The sequence below is a fragment of the Euprymna scolopes genome, chromosome 28 (genome assembly GCF_053919585.1).
Source record: "Euprymna scolopes isolate OS-2025 chromosome 28, ASM5391958v1, whole genome shotgun sequence".
Taxonomy (NCBI): Eukaryota; Metazoa; Mollusca; class Cephalopoda; order Sepiida; family Sepiolidae; genus Euprymna; species Euprymna scolopes.
In genome coordinates, this window is record NC_136509.1 from 68,085,505 (window position 1) to 68,109,948 (window position 24,444).

The 24,444-nt window shown below is 31.6% G+C and overlaps 1 protein-coding gene across 3 annotated transcripts in view; it reads right to left on the bottom strand.

Moving 5' to 3' along the window:
- Positions 1 to 24,444, bottom strand: part of LOC145249689 (zinc finger protein basonuclin-1-like) — a 305,499-nt gene that overhangs the window by 67,123 nt on the left and 213,932 nt on the right. For 2 of the 3 annotated variants that reach the window (XM_080111487.1, XM_080111488.1), the window contains one exon: positions 10,342 to 10,368. The exons of the other annotated variant lie outside the window; for it this stretch is intronic. In XM_080111487.1, coding sequence (XP_079967613.1) covers positions 10,342 to 10,368 — 27 coding nt within the window. The remainder of the gene's footprint in view (positions 1 to 10,341; positions 10,369 to 24,444) is intronic. 3 annotated transcript variants of the gene reach the window in all.

Genomic DNA, 24,444 nt, shown 5'->3' on the forward strand with positions numbered 1-24,444 from the left:
GTTATTTACAAGTATATATATATACACACATGTGCATGTATATACTCATGTGTGTATCTATATATATATATATACATAACATATACAAATGTGTGTACTTATACATACACACACATATACACGCATTTATGTATATACATACATATATATATATACACAGAAATGTACATGTATGGTACTATAACATTTTTTCAATAATGACCAAATTAAAAAAATAACTAGGGGAATAATTCATATTTTAATTGAAGATTATATAAAGAGTAGTCTTTTTTAGAACTTAAAATTTTATTTATTTTTCTGTATAAATTTAAAAAACAAAATGGCCCAAAGAATAAAAATTTAAAAACTAAGATAACTTCACTGTATCCCGGGCAAACCCAAGTAGTCACAACTATTAACTAAAGAATATAAAAGGAGAAAAAGAGAAAGAAAAGGAAACATTTTAAGAAACCCTAATTAATTTTCTTTTTTTAAAAAAGCAGGCGTGATGGCATCTTTTAAAAATTTCTATTGAAATGACGAATTGCAGATTACTTCCCACCCACACATAAACCGTGCGGATGAGTAAGATTATAAACAAGTAAGCATACAAACGCACATGTCTATAGGTGTGCATGTGCGTGTGATGCTGAGTGCAGCAGTAGATGCTGACAGCGATAGTACCTTACAGGGCAGCATCATGCAATAATGGTTGGAATGGTATGTAACACTCCTCCATTGGGATAGTATTAGTCGAGATGGTTCACATAGTGTTTATAACTAAACCATAGAAACATTATCTTGTTTTTTTTTTTTTAAGTCTTTTTAGATGCCAAGTAGAATTTGCTGAAGGCCAGCCAAGTATTGCACTGAACCAGTTTCAGACGGAAACATTATAACATCTAACATGGAGTTGTAATGGACGGGCAGTAACTGTTCCGTCTACTTTCTTGGCATACTTCTGCAAGCTGTATATCTAGTTGATATATAAAGAGACATATAAAAAGCCAAGGAGACACTTAAAGTATCGGGTTTAAAACAGCGTTTTTTCTTTTCTTTTTTTTCAGAAAATAAAAGTATTTTGAAGAAACTATGAATTTAAAGGTACATTATAAAAATACTAAAGATTATACTTCGATGTTTATTATAAAAATTTGGCAACAGATCTAGATAATGCAACGAAGAGAACAAAGATGGAAACCAATTTTAATCATTCTTATTATTCAAGTAAATATTAATATAAGATAGCAATACGTTTATTTTAATGAAATTTAGAAATACATACAAACAAATTTGAATATTTATTTATATGTGGTTTCATACTTTTACTGGTGTAATTCGTCTTTGGCTTGAATATAGCAAAAACACGAAGGGAATCTCAAGAGAGAAGCACATTTCTAGTCTAACATCAGTTGAGAGATGAAAAACTATTTTCTTTATCCAAATGTACAAGCATCGGCAGTCACATTCAAGTCAGCCGTCATGGATTAGATTCTATCGAACTGATGAGGAAGTTAAATCTTAGATATGCGTATCTCTCTCTCTCTCTCTCTCTCTCTCTCTCTCTCTCTCTCTCTCTCTCTCTCTCTCTCTCTCTACACACACACACATATATATCAGTGCTGACATATGTATGCAAATACATGCAAAATGACGTCATTGGCAGGTAAAGAAAAAACCTATAAAAAGATGAAAAAGGACGATCGAAACGTAAAGTTCGAGATCATGTGGATAACGTTCGAGATCACGTAGGTGACGTCACGGCTGTAATAATGAGGAAATAAATGTCGTTGTTATAAAGAAAAAAACAAGTTGAAGTTCTTCTCTATTCTTTATCTACTTGCGCATAGAACATGTTGGTCCCCGACAATGGATATATATATATATATATATATATATATATATATATATATATATATATATATATATATATATATATATATAATTCAATTCAATTCAATTCAATTATATTAATGACATGAATAAAAAAACATTGTTCTCAATACGTGAGTAGAGCTTTTATAAATAAAATTAAACATTTATGTAATACACACACGCACACGCACTCACACATATATAACTATACTCAATAGTACATAGGTTTTTAGACTGTCGGGGGGCCACCCTGACAATAGCATGAATGAATTTAACGTAAAGGGAAATAAATTCTTAACTGAGTTCATGAAGTATGTTTAAAGATAAAATGGTGGTCATCCCTTTCTTCATTTATGAACATGTTCCAGCTACCTGTCCGAGAGAATTATCCAGACAAAAGCTTCAATCCGACCCACAAGAAAAACAAGCGAACACCATAAAACCCCCTTACACAGAACGGGTATATAATAGTAGGAGAGCAATCACCTAGCAAAGATGTTCGTCTGGCCAAAAGTAATGGAAGGTTTTGGCTAGTTGCCGGTGTACTGATATCCAAACTGGCTGTACTCACTGCATGGGATATACGCCCAGCGGAAAACTCTGTCACAAACTATCAATATCTAGTTCACCATTGCACACAGGCGGCGGATGAACGAGCAGCTTTGTGGGTTTTGATCTACATTAAGTAGCATGCGCATGAAGGTAGAGAGGGGCAGGAAGTGCAAGGTGCTTGGCAGATGGTGAAAGGTACACCAAGACAGGTGTAGTATGAAGTCAAAGATAGAGGAATTTCAAAATAGGGAAAGTGGAAAGATTCCGTCAATCTGTGAGGTAAAACTGATTTCATGGGACATGAATCCAAAGTAGCACGCCTCCCGTGGGCGGACGAGATGTAAGACACTGTGTATTTGAGCATGCAAAACTATGCATATGTATTTCAAAGTTATTGGTGTGCATTTCTTCCTCTGCAGGATTATGTATTCAAGTGTTGATCCTCACAAATGCATGCATGAACACATATAGATACGTGGGGGGGTATGTCTATCTGCTAAGCTATGTCTGAACTGAACCAACATTGCACATCTAATATATAAACATTTAGAAAATTAGAAATCCCACAGTTGTATCCTTCATCTGATGTATATATTGCTGCTTAAAAACATTTCCATTGCATGGACGTTTGGTGCGAATGCGGACTCCACAATATTATTGTATTACCTTTGTCCAAATTGAACTACTAACACTACATTGGATTTAAATAAGCATGTTTCAATTTTTACTAATAAAATAAAAATACCGTGGGTGTGTCTACGTGTGTGTGTGTGAGAGAGAGAGAGAGAGAGAGTGCGTGTGAGTGTGAGTGTGTGTCAGAATAACCATACACACACATACTGAATGAATCCATGTAGTTAAACATTCTCTTTTGTTTTGTTTCCTTCTAATTTACTTTCATGTTCTATCAGATTTTTTGTCATCGTTTTATCTACCATTTCATCCAATGTGAAGTTATATAAACATCAGAAAAACTCTATGCAGATTAATCAACGTTTCGGTGATATTACACGTCTTGTCAAGGGTTCAACAATCCAGTTGAATCCCTGAGTAATATCGTGCGCATAGAGTTTTTTTCTGGTACATATATAATTTCATTTATAATAGCTCTACATAAGTATTGAGCACTTTGGAAAAATATTATGTTTTAATTCAATACATTTGGACCTATTTAATTTAACCTCTCTCTCTCTCTCTCTCTCTCTCTCACACACACACACACACACACACACACACACACATATATATATATATATGTGTGATGAAAATAACGGAAATAGTATTTCGACAAAAAGAAATAAACCGAGTTATGTATTCATCAACGTTTCGTCTTTATTTCGAGACTTCCTCTGGATGAATGAAATTAAGAAAAAAATATTAATCTCTTTCATCCAGAGAAAGTCTTGAAATAAAGACGAAACCTTGATGAATACATAACTCGGTTTGTTCCTTTTTATTTCTCTCTCTCTCTCTCTCTTTCTCTCTCTCTCTCTCTCTCTCTTTTGTATTTCCTTTCTTAAAACTTCCTAGTTTTCTTTCTTCTTTCTTTACTTCTCCGAGCCATACATTACTTTTAAATGAATATAAATATTTGTTTGCAAACACTGGCGAAGAATATTAGTAGGCATACTCGTATTAAATAATTCTCCCTTATTATTCAGTTATTGTTTGACAGATAAAAACACCACTTGCTGTCCCCCTTCCACCGAAACAAAACAATCACCAAGCATAAACTGACATGGAAGGAGGTGATAGAGGAGAACGGGAGAGAAGCAGAAATACATTATGTGCATGTGTGCACAATAATTTAGAAAATTAGAAATCCCACAGTTGTATCCTTCATCTGATGTATATATTGCTGCTTAAAAACATTTCCATTGCATGGACGTTTGGTGCGAATGCGAACTCCACAATATTATTGTATTACCTTTGTCCAAATTGAACTACTAAAACTACATTGGATATAAATAAGCATGTTTCAATTTTTACTAATAAAATAAAAATACCGTGGGTGTGTCTACGTGTGTGTGTGTGTGTGTGTGTGTGTGAGAGAGAGAGAGAGAGAGAGAGAGAGAGAGAGAGAGAGAGAGAGAGAGAGAGAGAGAGAGAGAGAGAGAGAGAGAGTGCGTGTGAGTGTGAGTGTGTGTCAGAATAACCATACACACACATACTGAATGAATCCATGTAGTTAAACATTCTCTTTTGTTTTGTTTCCTTCTAATTTACTTTCATGTTCTATCAGATTTTTTGTCATCGTTTTATCTACCATTTCATCCAATGTGAAGTTATATAAACATCAGAAAAACTCTATGCAGATTAATCAACGTTTCGGTGATATTACACGTCTTGTCAAGGGTTCAACAATCCAGTTGAATCCCTGAGTAATATCGTGCGCGTAGAGTTTTTTCTGGTACATATATAATTTCATTTATAATAGCTCTACATAAGTATTGAGCACTTTGGAAAAATATTATGTTTTAATTCAATACATTTGGACCTATTTAATTTAACCTCTCTCTCTCTCTCTCTCTCTCTCTCTCTCTCTCTCTCACACACACACACACATATATATATATATATATGTGTGTGATGAAAATAACGGAAATAGTATTTCGACAAAAAGAAATAAACCGAGTTATGTATTCATCAACGTTTCGTCTTTATTTCGAGACTTCCTCTAGATGAATGAAATTAAGAAAAAAATATTAATCTCTTTCATCCAGAGAAAGTCTTGAAATAAAGACGAAACCTTGATGAATACATAACTCGGTTTGTTCCTTTTTATTTCTCTCTCTCTCTTTCTCTCTCTCTCTCTCTCTCTCTTTTGTATTTCCTTTCTTAAAACTTCCTAGTTTTCTTTCTTCTTTCTTTACTTCTCCGAGCCATACATTACTTTTAAATGAATATAAATATTTGTTTGCAAACACTGGCGAAGAATATTAGTAGGCATACTCGTATTAAATAATTCTCCCTTATCATTCAGTTATTGTTTGACAGATAAAAACACCACTTGCTGTCCCCCTTCCACCGAAACAAAACAATCACCAAGCATAAACTGACATGGAAGGAGGTGATAGAGGAGAACGGGAGAGAAGCAGAAATACATTATGTGCATGTGTGCACAATAAACAGGCAGATATCAAAAATGTTAAGTATATATATATATATATATATATATATATATATATATATATATATATATATATATATATATTATATATATATATACGTGTTTAGTATTGTTTTTATTGTGTGCGTTTCATATTCGTGGCATGAAACAACCATCAGTTATTTGTTTAGCTGACTTACACTGCATAAAAATGCACTTATTTAGTAGAACACAATTGACACTAATAACTTTCCTCGCACTACAACATGACATATGATAGTGCTTCAATTTATCTCTTTTATAAAATTAAAAAAAAACAAACAGAATAGCATCACTTTAAGTGGACATATCTCTGCGGATTACGGTTTGCCTGTGATTGAAATCGACATCAACGAAACATTAAAGACAATAACATTAAAAAAGATTATTTTATTAACTCTGCTGTGAGCATAATCACATGAGCTGAGTAGCTTGACTCAATTAACAAAGAGCTTTGTCTTTTAATCGACAAATCCCAAGCATTGACACATCATATTTCATACTCACATTTAAGTTGCACGCAAATAACTCGGCCCATGCGCCATGATGATAAGAGTGTTCTCAAATGGGTTGAGAGATTAGGGTTCAATCCACAGTCGAATCATACGAATACTATACACCGAAATTATAAGGCAAGAATCAAGGGTAAATAAAACAATCAGTGGAAAACAGTGGCACCCTTCCCTACATCTCGATGTAGCAGCTACTGAAAAGAAAACCTTTGAGTCACTCTCGACTATGATCTGCCACGTGTCGATGAAAACAGCATAAAAGAATTGTTACAGCTATTTTCGTCCATCCCAAAATGAGACACATTGCTACTGAAGCACAAGAGACTACTGTGACAGGAGCCAGATTTTTACGAGGAAGCATGGGTTGGGAGTTAGTCACCAAGATGTTTGATCACATTACATTTAAATTTCTGAATTCATGGTCACAGAAACAGGGAGCAAGGAGGAAATTCCAAAGGCAGGTGGTCCGAGGAAAAAAGCGATTAGAATAAATAAAAATCTTCTAGCATTTAGGAACCTTTACAGCGAAAAGGGGGAGGTTTACTGTTAGTCGGATATGTCGGGAGTATTTTGATTGAGTAGTAGGTATAAGTGAAATAAGTTTATTAGGACATAGTCTTTTACTTGTAACCATGGGTGATTCAACACTGAGGCGGTGCGACAAGGGCCAGAGCTTGGCTGGCAGTGCAGAGCGTATTAAGCTAGAAATTACTTTTTTGTACCTTATCCAAGAGGGCGAGACTAATGATTGGTGCACCAGCCCAGATGTGGAAAGAATACTCCATATTTGGTGTTATTAAAAGAATAAAAGATACACGTAAACTTTACACGCATTAGACTTGTGTCTTTGAAGTTGTACATCAATGTGTATTTCAAGAAATTGTATATTTAAATATTTTTCTCCGGAGTAGAGGGGGATGTTGATGAGTTATAAAATAGAACAGAATGTTACGATAAAAATAGCAACAATTTTAAAAGAAATCATATTTCCAGTTAAAGAAAAATTGTTTAAGTTGTTCACTGAGAGATATTATTTCTGCGTTGAATGACCGACGTGACAGTTAAATAAAAAAGACTGGAACCAATCAAAAACAATGCGATTTAAACAAAATAAATAAATGGAGGAAGAATAACATATTCAAGAAAACTGCAATTTAAGCAGACTGTAAGAGGCCCAGTTCAAAAACATTTTTTTAACTGTTTTTGAACGAAATAAGATTTTAGAAACAAATTTGGGTCAACAAATAAGTTTCACTGATCAAGATAATTAGGCATTGCAAAGATTTAAAAGAGTTTTTTAAAAAAATGAAAAGAAAGAAATGGTGTTGTTAAGGGTTGGGTGGTAAGGAACTAAAAACTGATCAAGTGGAATTATTGTGACTTCATGCCGATTAACAATTTGAAATGGATATATCTGGCGTTTGACTTTCGTTGAAGTGTCCCTCTTGTAAATGGTTCAGTCACAATTACCTTGCAGTTCATCATGATTCAGAAATAAGAAACATAAAAAAAAATGCAAGTTTCATCGGCAGAAAATAAATCTGTCTTCTCTCTTCTTTTTAATTTACTTGAATCTCAAGTAAGAAGTCACTTTGGTCTCAAGATATAAAGGAGAAACATGAAAGTAAAAAAAAAAATACGATTGAACAAAATGAGAGAAAGACAAGAAAAGTGTATATTGATTACTGAACGAAGAACGGATCAATTGTAGATCAGTTAAGTTTTTCAATAAAGTAATAGAAATATAACTTTACATGTCAGCTCAAAAACGATTTTAATAGTCTTGAATATGGATTATATATATATATATATATATATATATATATATATACTACAGCGTATATATATATATATATATATACTATAGCGTATATATATATATATATATACTATAGCGTATATATATACTATAGCGTATATATATATATATATATATATATATACTATAGCGTATATATATACTATAGCGTATATATATATATATATATATATATATATATACTATAGCGTATATATATACTATAGCGTATATATATATATATATATATATATATATATACTATAGCGTATATATATACTATAGCGTATATATATATATATATATATATATATATACATATATATATATATATACATATATATATATATATATATATATATATATATATATATATATATATAATATATATATATATCAGTCAGAAAGAGAACAACGTCTATTCTTAAAACAGCCATCGGATATAAATTAAAATCGAAATGAAACCAAGTGTTAGTTTCAGGATGGAGTTTCTTCATCGTTTAAAACTAATTAGAGTAATTTAAAAAAAAAATCTGCGAAAAGAAAACCAAAACAAAGCAAAAATCAAACCAAAAAAAAAGCGATGAAAATCAATTTCATAATCTCCCTCCTTTCATCTCAAATAAAGTTTAATAATAAAAAAAAAATGACAAAAAAATAGCAAGCAGGTGTTTAGTAGGTATGAAACTAAAGATATGTACACGCATACACACGCATTAATAAGTACACCTACTCATAAAGAGTAATATGTAATAAGTAGAAGATGAATTATCATCACTAGTTATTGCAGATAAAAAAAACGCTGAGAAAGATTCTCTCTTTCTAATCCATCTAAATATGATTTGGAATTCAAATACCAACGTAAATCAACTCGAGAAATGAAACGCAAACTACTAATATTATTTAGGTAGAATTGTGAGTGTAGAAAAATTTGAAAAATGTTTATTTCTATAAAAGTGATTTTGTAAAAAAGGAACAGTGATTTTTTTTTTAATTTATTATGTTAAAATCTTAATATACTTTCAAAGTCTCAATATTGCAGCTTTTAATTGTGTTTAAAAGAAAGCAATTCTTACATCTAAAATCATAGATTAGCATATTTAACCCTAACTAATGTTAGAAAATTATTAAATTTAAAAGGATTATCAGTTAATCTTCATTTCTCTGAGGTGTTGAATACTCCTCCCTAAAAAAAAACAATAGTTAAAAACACACCTGGTCAATATCAGATGTATTATCTGATGCTTAAATGTGTTTCAGCTAATGAATTATTTGAGATCAATTAAATTTAGAGAAGTATTTAATCTAAAATAAATTTGGTAGATAAGTTTATTAAAAGTAGTTAAAATTAATTAAAATGAGAAATCTTAGATGAAATTTTTAATTAAATAGTTTAGAAATCTTAGATAAAACTAGTTAAATAATCTTAGATAAAAAATTTTAAGAGTAATCTTACGTAAAATTGTCACTATAAACTAATTATGCACTCTTAGATGAAATAGTTAATACAATCTTAGATCAGTTAGAAAAAAAACTTATAAAAATATTCAAGCAATATTTGATAAAAATAATTCAACAATCTTAGCAATATTAGTTAACATGTTTTCTATACAAAATATTAGATAAGTAATCCTAGTAAAATTAGTTAAGCTAAGCAATCTTAATCAATTTTAAATAAAAAAAAAAACTCTTGATAAAAATGTTCCAAAATAACTTAAACAATCTTAGATAAAAAAAAATAAAATATCATAGAAAAAACTCTAAAAAAATCATTAAGCGATCTTAGACAAAAGTTTAGAAACTTGAATTTTACAGTTGAAATTAATGACTTTGATTATTTTGGGATGCATGAATTCCCGTGTTATTTATGTTTTTGTCTGTGCTAGATACGTAAATATGACTGTAGATCTAAGTACAATATACGTGTTCTAAACAAATTTGTATTTCTTTTGTTTCCTATTAATCAGATTTTATTATATTCTGTGTATAACAGATCAGAGAGGATATTTTAAAATTTCATTTCTCTATTCAAAATATTTGTAAATAGTTATGACTCCTGTTATAAATGGTATTTGAGTCGAGAAAAGGTCAACTTTAATACTTTCTGCACTGCATTCAGTCTCAAGCATTTTAGAAAAGGGAAGAGAAAAAGTTTTAAAGAAAAGGAAAGAATAGTCCATGACATGAATTTATAGAGCCTAATGTTTTTCTTGTTCAAGATGACCAATGGTGTAGAGCTATTTTAAATAAGCATGCGGTAAACGGAAAAGGATTAGAGATAAAAGTCTATAAGAATCAGTTAAATTTAAAAAGTGATTAAAACAGAGAAAGAGAGAAAGAAGAAGAAGAAAAAAACAAGCTGAGATTCTTATTTGGATTAAGTAGAAGTAAATGGTTGCTAGAGAAACTGTTGAGAATTTAGGGATTTAATTTTTATGCAAACTTATGGTCTATAAATCTAGTTTAGATGAACTTACGTTTTCGCCTAGGGTACTCAGTTGATCCTGAAATGAACAAATATTAAAGAGATCAACGTAAAATGTCAACAGTATTATGAAAAAAATATATATATATGGGCAAATTTATTTATATATAGAAAGGCGAGAATAAAAATAAATCTGTTTAGCTAAACTAAAAATCACGTGGATATGTAAAAACAACAAGCACCGTAAGATGAATGCTATTAATTTTAGCCTGACGATTCCTTACAGGATCACACGTGGAAGAATCTGGGTAGTCAAATTGACATATATTTTCATAACTTATTACCTAGCTGTAATCACGTATTGAGCACTACTGAAGTAAATACTGAAAATCAGTACATAAGATATTATATCTCCTCATAACATTTTATTTGGAAAAATAAATATTAACCGTTATTTTTATATCCCTACAGACATTAGTGTTCCATGTTCAGGCAATCATCAGTCTATAAAGTTATAATTACAGCTGGTTGCGATATATCTATATATATATATATATATATATATATATATATATATATATATATATATATATATATATATATATATATATAAGTAACCATAGTTAAGAGATATGGATCTAAAACTGTTTTTGATGGCCGAGGTTTAGTTTATATAAATAGTAATCAATGAGGACTTATATTTTCTTCTTTCTTGAACACACACATTTTTAACACACACACACACACACACACACACACACACACACACACACACACACACACACACACCTCCCTCTCCCTCTCTCTCTCTCTCTCTCTATATATATATATATATATATTATTGTTATTATTATTTCATTGGGAAGCACGGTGGAAAAGAAAGGTAACCATGTGTATAAGTATAGAAAGGGAAAAACGAAAAACGAAGATGATAAAAATATCTCGATTCCATGTAATAAAAATCAAGAAATATTATGCTGAATGATATAAACTACTATAATAAGACAAAATAAAGCATAGACAATTAAAAGGAAGAAAAAAAAAGATAATATTGTCCTTTTTACATGTTGCTATTTACCATCTCGACTATGTGAAGACTAAATAAAAATCCAGATTTTGTTTTGAAAGAACAGAATTAACGATATTGAATCAAGTCCCAATGGACTGAACAAGCACAACCGGAAAGCATACTTTGAAATATCCGGTATGAATTCTTGGCTAGTCCTGGATCAATATTTTATAGCTATTCTTTGTCATGAATATAAATTTTATTCAAATTCTATATATTATACACGCAGAGCAATACAAAGCTTCGGGCACTTTATTTTTCTAATTTAATTTTCTTCTTTCATATTTTTGCATTTGTTGTTCTTTATGTAGGAACTGGTTTTCTTTCAACTTCATTAGAATCTAGTGGCAGGATTTTCTAGACACAGTATTGTGTGGCCTAGAGATTGCATGCCTTTATTTTAGATTCTATTGGATTCTTCATTCCTAAAGAAATATGATCTGATAAATTAATTTTCTCTTTCAAATATTCCTTTTTAGTCATAGTTAATCATGTTCAAGGCCTAGAAACATATGAGAATATGTCCTACAAGAGCTGATCAATTAGGAGAGCGGAGGGGGGGGGAGGAAAACAAAGAGAGAGAAAGAGGGGGGTTGGGGGGGGGGGGGTCTAGCAGACAGAAAAAAAATGTGCATTCAAAACAGATAAAAGAAATAAAGGAAACAAGTTAATTCCTTAGTAAATATATTTTCAGACAATATTTCTTCTTTTCAAAAACAAATAGCTTGAAGATTTAGCTTTATTTCAAATAATTCCTTTTAATAGTACGAATCATAATAATGCTAGATGTACCCGTGACCCGTTTGATCACAGCCCCTACCCGTATTTATCATACTTATTAGAGTTCATTTGCAAAATTCATATACTGTGACACATCTGCTAAAACATTCTTTTTGCATAACTAAAATTAATAACTGTCTTTGCTTTTACATCATCATCATCATCATCATTATTATCATCACTACTACTACTACTACTACTACTACTACTACTACTACTACTACTACTACTACTACTATCTGAAGTACGGCGATGCATCTAATTCCCAAGGAGTTCATCAGGAATTGAGCCAAATGCACCTATGATGATTGGCACGATGGAAGTTTTCTTATTCCACAATCTAGCAATCTCCACCCTCAGTTTCTGATAATTCCTTAGTTTCTCATTCTTCTTGCCTGTTGATGTCGTTTGGGCAAACCACATCAATAATTTGGCTTTCATTGGTCTTTTTGTTCACAACTACAATATCTGATTTCCTGTGAGTTATCTTTCGGTCACACTATTATTATTATTATTATCATTATTATTATTAATATTATTATTATTATTATTATTATTATTATTATTATTATTATTTACTTACTAGGAGAAGTCACACAAACTATCATCAAAGATTTCTCATCAAGAACAGCCTGTGGTATTCCCTGGCGTTTGAGTATAACAAATCTTGCCAGATTTCCAGTCCTCTCCACCTCTTTTGATGACCTTTGCTGATGAATATGCGTTATCGCATCAGCTGCTTACCATTTATTTCTCGTTAGCGGCGACCACTGATCTTCACTATAACTTGGGTGGCAATAAGCCTCCCCAAGATCGCAGTCCTCTTTGCACTAATACAGTGGAGGTCTGGTTAGTACTTTCTCTCCTCGCTCTTTCCATCCTCCTTAACCCTCGTAACTTATTTCGTGTGGCACCAGTTTATGGTGACACATTATTATTATTATTATTATTATTATTATTATTATTATTATTATTATTATTATTATATAGATGGATTATTATTCATTATTCTTGTTAAGAGACTCATTATGGTGCTATCTAATTTACATAGGTGTATATACTCTGTACAGACACCTGCATGCAAATTAGATGTCAATGCTGAAAAAGCGAATCACTCTTTCTTTAAATGTGCACAGAGACAATAAGAAATAATAGAGAATGGTTGAATCAACATAAAGTGAAAGGAGTAGGATAGGGGTAGTAAGAGGCAGAAGAAAATATGCATTTGATTATTTGTATATATCCTGCTTCTTTTACTGTACTAGCTTGCAGAAATTTAAAGGTCACTTGAGCAAACATCTGTCCTCAACTCTCTACACAGTGCCCCCTATAGACATGATCCCAAATAGTAGCCCTTACGTCCGTGGCAATGTGTCTTATTTGGGATGAATAATGAATTTTATAAAAATTGTAATCTACAATATAAATCTCACCTGTCTGTTTAAATGTATTATGTATTATGTATGTATGTATGTATGTATGTATGTATATATGTATGCATGCATAAAACTTTCGACAGAGGCAATAAATTTTCACAAGAACGATATCGTTTCGACGCCCAATCCTTCGGACGACAAATATCGAAAAATTGGCTAAAAACAATGATTCCTTCACTCCTAATCGGGCACTTCTCTACAAGGAGGGGTCGCTTTTTTCGCCGATATTTTCGAAAGTTATCCCATCTTTTCGATTGACTAGCCTTAATTTAAAACTCCGCTACTTTCGGTTTGGCGATGGACGCAACGGCAAAGACGTCACGTTTTTTTGTTTGTTTTTTTCACGTTTTTTTCCTCCTTCACACTATGGGTTCGAGCCTGACTGTCTACTACAATTTTTTTTTTTTTTGCTCAACACACACCTCCTAACACCCGGGCAACGCCGGGCACCCACGCTAGTGTTAATATAAGAGGATGTATAAATATCACGAACTGTGAATAAAATCCAAATTAAAACAAAAACACACACAAAAAAAGAATTAAAAAAATGTTCATCACATCAAAATAAAACCACAGAAAAGTTTAGAACCTGAATGTTATTACTGACAGAGGTTATTCTGGTCGACAAAGATTATCATTCGATAACAACACTGGTGCTTGTCTATCAAGAGCATCAAGCAGACTCGTTTATGCATTATTATCATAGCAAAAATGTTACCATGCGAGAAGGCGCCGTAACCTCTAAAGATATAATAAAATAGTAGACATAACTGTGATACGTTAGGTCACGACAACTACCATTTTGATTTCATTCGAAAATGAGCAAACTGTGTTATATCCTTTAAGATATTTGTCTTGTCTAAGTAAAAATGATAAGTCTCTTTACTTCTATATTATTTGTATTTGTACTCACTATGAGTTCTCACACAGGTCATCATCAGCGATTACTCATTGATGGGTCTTTATAGATAGTTTTAGTATGAATTTTAAGGAGCCTGAAACCTATTCTTTTAGATGTGGATCTTACTACGTATTACTTCTGATTACTCTACACACACACACACACACACACACACACACACACACACACACACACACACACACACACACCCATATATATATATTTAAATATGTATGAATAAAAAATCAATACGAAAAATATATAAATGTTTATATCTTTTCTGTATTTATTTCCTATGTGTTGACGTGTAGAAATACAAAAAGTCTTAAAAAAAAAAAAACTAGAATGTTTCTTTCAAAAGCACATATTTTCGACCGATCCTTCGGTCTTCCTCAGTGTGAATGATCAAGTGAAGCAACCAATGAATTTTAGCAAGGTTCATACAAGAGTGATTAATACCGAAGTACAAGATATACTTTTTATTTGTTTTACATAACAATTTATGTCGCTACACCTTCATGAGGACGTTTCGGTCAACCAGTTACAAGTAACTAGAGATGTCTATATATATATATATGTGTGTGTGTGTGTGTGTGTGTGTGTGTGTGTGTGTGTGTGTGTGTGTGTGTGTGTGTGTGCTGCTTCATTAATATATCTTACTTTCCAGCATCTATGAGAACAGTAGTCCAAATAATCCCAAATTATCATTCCTTATCTATAAAATTCCAAAACATTGAAAGTATCAAAAATAAATTCAAAATTCATATAAAAAACATAATGTGGATGAATGCATTCGATTCCATAAGACTGGTAGAAACTATTAACTTAACTGTTAACATGTTCTGGCAGACATTTTACTATTTTCAGTTTAAATTACTTAGAGCTACTCTAGATAATTTTTATCTTCTGAAAACAACATTTATAGAAGGTCATAAAAATGGGAACCATGAACTTGATAGGCATGATAGAAAAGTCACATTTACTTGTTTAGAGTTGATAGAGTATAAGCACATTTGTTGATCTACAAAAGAAACAGAGTTTAAACATAAACACGAGTTGTACATAGTTAAACATTATCATTTAATATATAAAGTAAAGTCAGTCTTTTCTCGATTTTTTTCAAACTCGAGCTTTTTTCTACTGAATCGATATTTGATTGTGGTTTATCAGTGTTTTGGTGGATCGTTGCAGTATGTTGTAAAGAGCAATAAGATGTAATTCGATTTAATTTCTTTCAGAAAATACTTTGTCTAGATCATAATTATTATAACAATTAAAACAGATTTTTATTTAAAAAAATCACTTTAACTCAGAACTGACATAGATTCTAGCATGCATTTAAAAAATAGAGAGAGAAAAAAGGTCTTAGGGATAAACTTTGATAAACTTCCTCTCATATATATATATATATATATATATATATATATATATATATATATATATGTGTGTGTGTGTGTGTGTGTGTGTGTGTGTGTGTGTGTGTGTGTGTGTGTGTGTGTGTGTGTGTGTGTGTGTGTGTGTGTGTGCACGGTTGATTATGGAATTGATAATCTGAGGAAAAATGAAAATTAAAAACTGTTTATAAAATCATTGACGTTTCCAACCATCTTGAGGAAGTCTTAGAATAAAGACAATGAACATATAAACAATTTTCAGTTTTCAGGTTTTTACTAACGTTTGCTTCCTAGAGTCTTTTTACCTATATACTTTAAAAACATATATGAGCTGTCCCAATCCGGCGTTGCCCAGGAATAATGAAAAGTAGATTTTTAAAAATCCATCAGCCTGTAATGAATTGGAAGTTGTCAAATGATTCTAATGATTAATGAATAGAAAAAATAAATCTCAGATGAACAGGATGTTGTTTTACCCAAAGGGAAATAAGTCAGCTTCTCTCTCTCTCTCTCTCTCTCTCTCTCTCTCTCTCTCTCTCTCTTTGAACAGTAAAATGCTATCTGCACTAAAAAGTTGCATCGAAAACAAGATGATATTAGCTGGTTTTTAATTAACATCATTTCTACTTCGGAAATAACTTTTTGTTTTTAGTGTAATGACAAACCTGGAAGCAAGAATTTTCCTCTCACAGAATATCAAATACAAAATCAATTCACATGTGAACAAACATACAAAACTAATGTAGAAATAAATGGTGGATGTTCACACACACACACACACACACACACACACACACACACACACACACTGATAAAGAACAACAAAAAGAGTTACAGAAAGACGGTTGATTCAAGAGGCACCCTGCAGTGGCCACTAGCACTATTTATAAGATTATCTTTTATAAAGTTGATATGAACACATAAAGGAAAGAGGAAGAAAATGCGCAGAGAATGACAATGCTGACCTCAAGAGATATCATAGGCAGTAAGATTTGTTCTTATTAGTTTAAAAGCTTTCAATTAAAAAGATAAAGAATTTGAAACGTAACTAAAGCACTGAAAGGTTATTTGCAGCTTTAAAAGCTAAGATGACAAGCCAGTTAGTAAATATGATGTGTCTTTTTTTTTACTACGATTAAATCAAATACTGTCAACATGTAATAAGCTGTATTTTACATCTTATAACATAAGAATCTGGCCCATGACGTTAACAAGGATCAAAGGCCACTCAAGGATAATGATTAATGCTATTATCAGTTGGATGGTGACTAATACTATCATTAGAAAAAGGATATGAAACGGTCAGATTTTGATTATTTAAATGGACAGCTCCATAAAAATGTATTAACATTGAACTTGAAAACGACCATGTTGTAGCCAGCTGAGAAGCAACCTTGGAAAGTTCTTAAAAAGAAATTTTGTTCATAGAAGCTTAGCTTAATTTTAGATGTACACAGAAAGAAATGAAAATTCATCACAACATTTGTAGCTAGATGAGATGTTGTTGCGAATGTTTTACAGGGGGGGGGTGAACTAGTGACTGAAACTGTGTCGAGCACCTATTATGAAATAGAGTAGAGAGAGACTAGCAACGTGAAAAAGAGGTTGAAGGGAAGAGAGTGTCTCCCACTAAATTTCGAAGTTGATTTTGCATTCTGTCAAAGCGAACAAAGTTTTGGAAAATCTTGTTCATGTTTAAAACTGACTTGTATTGAATAGCAACGACAATAGCTGTTTAAGTGTCGGCTAGGTGGATGATAGTGGGTTTTATTGTAACAGCAAATACTTTATTCGATCTTTATCTGTCGATTGCTATTCAACAGAAATCTTAGTTTTCTACTGATTTGTCAGAAGTTTTATGCCATAATTATTCTGTCCACACTTTTGATTCTTTCTCTGTCCACACACCCCAATACTGACCATCACCCAAAGTCAGGAAGACATCACACCTATTTCTTCAATGGAAAAAAAAAGACAGAAAGAGAAATTTACTATGCATAATTTACTTGTATTTCAGCATTACTGGGTTCTGCTGTGACCCTGTAAGGACCTCAGCCAGCTGCAATTATGACCTGAAGGGGTAAACACTCTCTAGTAGGCCCAGCAATTTTGGTCGAACCTGACCACAGTGCATGTGAAGCACAAAATCAAACTTGTCAATAGCTCTTGTTGGAAAAACGTGAGTGGTTAACATGTTTGGGAAGGTCGGGGTTGAATACGAAGAACATCATGGTCCTTATGTACGTGCTGGCCATGTGTACAGTGTTGGCCACTTCCTCCTCCTCCTCCTCCTCCTCCTCCTCCCTCTGCTGTTGCTGCCGCCATCAACGCTTCTTGTTGGCAACTCACTTAAGAGATGCTCAGGTTGGCTGTCTGCGGCTAGAGGACCTCAATGACCATGTGTTGGCCTCGAACCACAGAAACGGATCTGAAGGAATGAGGATGCTGATATAAGAATTGTGAGCCTGCCGCCATTCAATATGGCTAGGGATCAATAGGAAAACCTCACAACAATCGTGGCGAGCATTCAGCGAAAGTAAGAACTCTGCTATTCCCAGCCCAAGACTAAAGATGAACAAAAGCGACAAGAAAAGAACGACAAAGTTTCAAGTACAAAGAGTAAAGCGCTAAATAGTTTAGCGGGATTGTCTGCATATTTTATATGGTGCACAATAAGGATGCACATAGGTTTTATGGGAGAGGTTTTCGATCTTTCAACAATGAATGAAACTTAGTTTATTTAAATTAATCTTCTTACCAGATGTTATTGTAAGATCGTGTGTGTCATCTATCAGAACCAAGAAGGCTTTTAGCAATAAATCCTTAAATCTATATGCAAAAAAAATGCTATAAACTATATTATTATTGCAAATAATAAGTAAATAACATCATAACAAAAGTAAACAAATTTTGGTACTTTTTCAGAATAGGAACGGTCGTTATTGTAGGCATATTCCGGGCAGATTATATAAACCGTGAAAATGCTGGCTAATTTTTAAGAAAGTGCCGAACGAAAACATTTGTTTTTTTTTTATCGATAATAATGGCAAATGTTTAGCAAACTACGAAAAAAATATAATTATAATTGAAAATAGTCATCGTATGGTTATTTCAATTAAAAAGTACTGGTGTAGTTTAGGAATAATGCTAAAATAATAACGTTATTATTTAGAAGGCCATTCTTAACATGGGAAGGTGGCCTTTTTAACTATTCTGTACTTTCAATTAACAATTTAATTAAAAAAAAAAGACACCGCAAACAAACAAAAGATATCATTTGCCAATTGTCGACTGCTGAAATTTCATTGGCTAAGTGGTTCAACATTTTCTGACGTTTTACAAAACATGCCCAGAATATGCCGACGATAACGTAATCCATATTCCACACAAGTACCATCGTATGGTTATTTCAATTAAGAAAGTACTTGTGCAGTTTAGGAACAGTGCTAAAATAATAACGTTATTATTTAGAGGGCTATTCTTAATATGGGGAGACGGCCTTTTTAACTATTCTGTTCTTTTCAATTAACAATTTAATAAAACTAAAAAAAAAACACCGCAAACAAACAAAAGATATCATTTGCCAATTGTCGGCTGTTCCAATTTCATTGGCTAAGTGGTTCAACATTTTCTGGCGTTTTACATAACATGCTCAGAATATGCCGATGATAACACGGTCCATATTCAACACAAGTATGAAAAATTAATAAAGTAAAAGAAAGTTTTTGAATTTAAAATTAAACTTATAGACTTTCTGATTTTCTGATGCTTTCCCTAATGGCATTGATTTAGAAATTATTATATTAAACACATTACTCTTCTTGCCAACCACCCAAGTATATTATCATACGGATATCTAAAGTTTTCTCTTTAAAATTTTAAGCTATTTAATCATTTGAGTGAGCAGGAACTAATCAATCATGTAAACGCATTATGAAATAATATAAACATTTTTTGTTTGATTTAAAACCATTACAAATAAAAGACTTATACAAGAATCACAAACTTTATAATCGATAATGCATCCAGTTAATAAATGCAAAAAAATAAAAATAAAGTTTTTCAATGAAGCATAGGTGTCGCTTAAAATACATGGAGTCACTTTTGAAGGCTTTGTACAAAACACACCTCATTGGTTTAGTCAACCATTGCAAGATAGAAAGGAAATTAAAGCATCTCCCCCTGCCGTCGCCTTCATTTCTAATAGACAATGAAAATACGGAAAGCAATAAGTATTAAAATTAATTTTATGTTGCTAGGAAAAGGGCAACCATACTTAAAAGGACTTTCTTTTAATTATTCATAAAACGCCTTACAAAATTAGGAAACTTCAAAGGCAACTTTGAATATCATTTATTTTTAATCCGGATGCAACTTTTTGAAAAAATTAAACAATGGAAGATCTTTTGTTCAAATTAAATTTATTTTAACACATTCTTTGATCGATATTTAAAGATTTATATTTTTGTTGTTTGGTCAAAAAAATATGCATATCAAAATAAATGTGTTTTGCATACTGATATCAATTATGGGTCACATAGCATCAAATGCATTTTTCTTGTTTTTTTTTTTTTTTGTAAAATCTCCATTTCAGATTGGAAAACACTTACAAAATAAATCGGAACTAACATATTATAATTTTCGTGGATACAGAACTGCCTTTTTGTAACCAAAGTAAAAAAAGTTGTGTGTCCAAAGTAAAAACAAAAAATCCAATTTGCAAAACGAAAATGTTCAGCCATTTAAACCTTCATGGACTGAGTGTTCAACACTAACTAGAAGACCAATGAGATCCACACGCAACCCATTCTTTTGAGATGAATGCATAATTCAAAATTACTAAACTTTACTTGTGTATTCTTCAGACCTCTTGTGATGAAACCTATACTGCTTTTGTATATATTGTAAAATATATATGTTATATGTGTATAAGAAATGAAAAACGCCTTTATTTTATAAATATTACATTCTTCTAAATTCAACAAGTAAATATAAGCAAGTAAATATTAAAAAAAAGACACACATTCTATAGATTTGAGAAATGATCATGTGCAACAGTTATTTGATATAATGCAGATAATCTAACTTTGGAAAATACAAAGTTTTTAGAATTGCAACAAAATAAAATAAACATGTGAATAGAGACACGGAAGCCCAGTTTCTTAGAAACCCCAGACGTAGATTTTTTTTTTTTTTACTGTAATTTCATGGAAATTAATTATTCCAATTATTATTAATAATGTGAATATCCATAAATCTCTGGCGATTAAATTCAGTGGATATGGATATTTTTATTGATATATAATAAAAGACATTTAACACCACATGAATCATTCGCGTGTCTCGGAACCTCACCAGTTGTCGAAGGGTTAATAATAATTTTTAGGCGATTCATGAGCGAACCTTCACTGAAAAAAAGTCAAACAGATCTTAAAAGTTTGGATCTTAATCATTTTTAAAAGAATTACTCATAGAAATCTGTGAATTAGATATAATCATATAATTGAATTTTTTATGGATACGTTTAAAACAATGACAGAATAAATATTCATTTATGAATGACATGATATGAATATAAAAATATCTGAAAGTTGTTTTTAATTGGAATGACACTTTTATTAACATTGGTTTCATTTTCCTACAATCGAAGTTCTCTGAAATCAAAGGGCCACTTCCTGGGGGTTAACATTTGATCTCTATATAAGATACATAGATATTCAGCTATTCCACTTCACCTCTCAAACACTGAGTTAGTAAAGAAGTTGAGAACATAATTTTCCTCTTCCCGATTAACCATATAAATGTTATTGTGTACCTTTCTTGCGGTCTCTTGGTCTTATTGGATTCCAGGACAAGATTTTATTTAGAAAAGTGGAAATGAATATGCACAGTGAAACATTATTTGAGATCCATGAAACTGAAAGATTCAAATAAAATTATTTGTACTTTACGGTTAAGTTTCACCATTCAAATATTTGTTACTAAGCGTATAGAGCAATTAAAGGAAGTTATCATTTTCTTTATGATAAAGCAATTTTACTCATTGTAAACGTACAGTATTATTTCAACAAATGCCAGCCATCCTTATTAGCACTGAGAGCCTCTATTTACTTGCCTCCCCACGAGAGCAAAGAAGATCGGTTTTTAATGTGGAGAAAATTCAGCTTCCCAAAAAGGCACATTGTGGATTGGGACAAAAATAAATATCCCCTCAGTTTAAAAAGATTTTTTCTTCACCGACCGAAAACAGAAAAAGACGAAAGAATAGCTATTACACTCTACTTCTAGCCAAAAGGTCTGAGGAGAGAAAATTTCTGTAGAAAGCATTATATTAACAAGCATGTTATACTAGAAAAAGAAATAATCTAGTCTCAAGAAAATATTCAAATAGTATATTCATCAAACAGTAGTGTTAAAAATTGTGAAAATCATAACCGGAAGTTGACTGAGACTAGTAATGTACCTTATACTGTATCATCTTCACTGTTATCCTTCACAGTTAGCAAAATATAAACGAAATTTAATGATTCAGGTTATAAGCAACTAACATACTTCCTAATTTCCGGCACAGCGCTACCGGAAGTGATGACGGGGCAAATCAGTTCCTTTACTTTTATTGTTCTTCAGCATTTTCTATTGTAAAGCGATTTATTGAAATAATATATAAGAAAAAGACATTATTGAAAAATATACAATAAAAATTAACAGAATTATATAGATAAAAATAATGCAATTAGTCTTTATTTGCAGTTTTAATAACAAAATTAAAAAAATAAAAGTTTTTATTTTATTGGAAATTTTTATAAAAAATATATATGTTGAATGAAATTATAAAAATTAAATTTTTTTAAATAATTTTTTTATTTGAATTCATATAATAAATATATGTTTATGAAAGTATAAAAGTAAACTTATTTAAATCATAATAGAAATACTGAAGAACAATAAAAGTGAAGGAACTGATTTGCCTGGTCACTGCTTCCGGTAGCGCTATGGGGAAATTAGGCAATACGTTAGCTGACTATAACCATGGTGTTCACTCACATGCATGCCTGAAGACATTCTGCAAAATAGTACCACTAACATTTGAATAGTGGCTGACAATACTTTCCATGCAGCCATTCACTGAGTCTGACCTAGAAGAGAATCAATTTCCCTATCTCCTCTCATCAAAAATCTCTCTGTAAACTTTGAGCGTTGATCAAACTCTATTTTGAACTATCAATCATCACTTTGCTTGACCTGACTAGAAATGTGAAAGTTGAATTTAACACATTTGATATGCGTGACTTTCCAGATTTAACTCTTCATCTTTAGGCTGGAACGTAACATGCTTCACTTGAGTGAATCTGCAATGCAATAAGCATTTTACAAGCAAAATAATTTACTCACTAAAGAAGACATAGATCCATCAAGAAATGTGTATACCAGATGAATCTAGATCAATGAGAGGCAGTTAGCTAGAACGCTACAATTATTATTAATATATGTGAACATTAGTGAACATTAGGGAATGCAAGAATAACAACGTTTTTAAAGGTTTGTACCTGTTTGCTTGCCTCTCCACGACGACAGAGTTAGACACAAGGTCGGTTTTTAATGTGGACAAAACCCAACTCCTCAAAGAGGGTCTCACTGGATTAGGATAAAAATACTAATTACCTCAGTCTAAAAGGATTTCTCCTTCACTGACCGACGAGAGAAAAGACGAAGTATGATATCAGAATGTATATTACATTTTGCTCCTAGCCAAAAAGAATAGGAAAATGATCGATTCTCTAATTGAACCTCCGTTAAAATTCTTTTTAAATGGAAGAATGACTTCACTGTGATTCACAAGGTCTGAAGAATACAAGACGTGAAACTATATATATATATATATATATGTGCACACAATAATTAGAAAATTTTCTACCAAAAGTAATATCTTACAAAATGTACAAGTGTGTTAATATAGGTTTGAATAAAAATTTGAATATATATATATATATATATATATATATATATATATATATATATATATATATATATATATATATATATATATATAATGTGTGTGTGTGTGTGTGAAGAGCAAACTGCAAAATCTAACAAGTAAATTGCATAGCTCCAGGTGCTTATTTGAAAAGAATGATATCAAGAAAAAAGATATAAAAATGCATCTATACATAAAATTGAAATACATTTCAATTATTTTAAGTATAAGGTCAAGTAGTGCATACCCTTGTGGTCAAATGAAGTTAAGTGCTGTTTACAGAAACTCTTTTTTTTTTCAAAAGTAATTTAGGCTATAGCGAACATCTTAGCTTGAATAAAAATTAAATAATTGTGTGTGTGTGTATTTGTGTGTGTTTGGTGTGTGTGTGTGTATTTGTGTGTGTGTGTGTGTGTGTGTGTGTGTGTATGTGTGTATTTGTTTGTGTTTGGTGTGTGTGTGTGTGTATTTGTGTGTGTGTGTGTGTGTGTGTGTGTGTGTGTGTGTGTGTGTGTGTGTGTGTGTGTGTGTGTTTGGTGTGTGTGTGTGTGTTTGGTGTGTGTGTGTGTCTGTGTGTGTGTGTGTGTGTGTGTGTGTGTG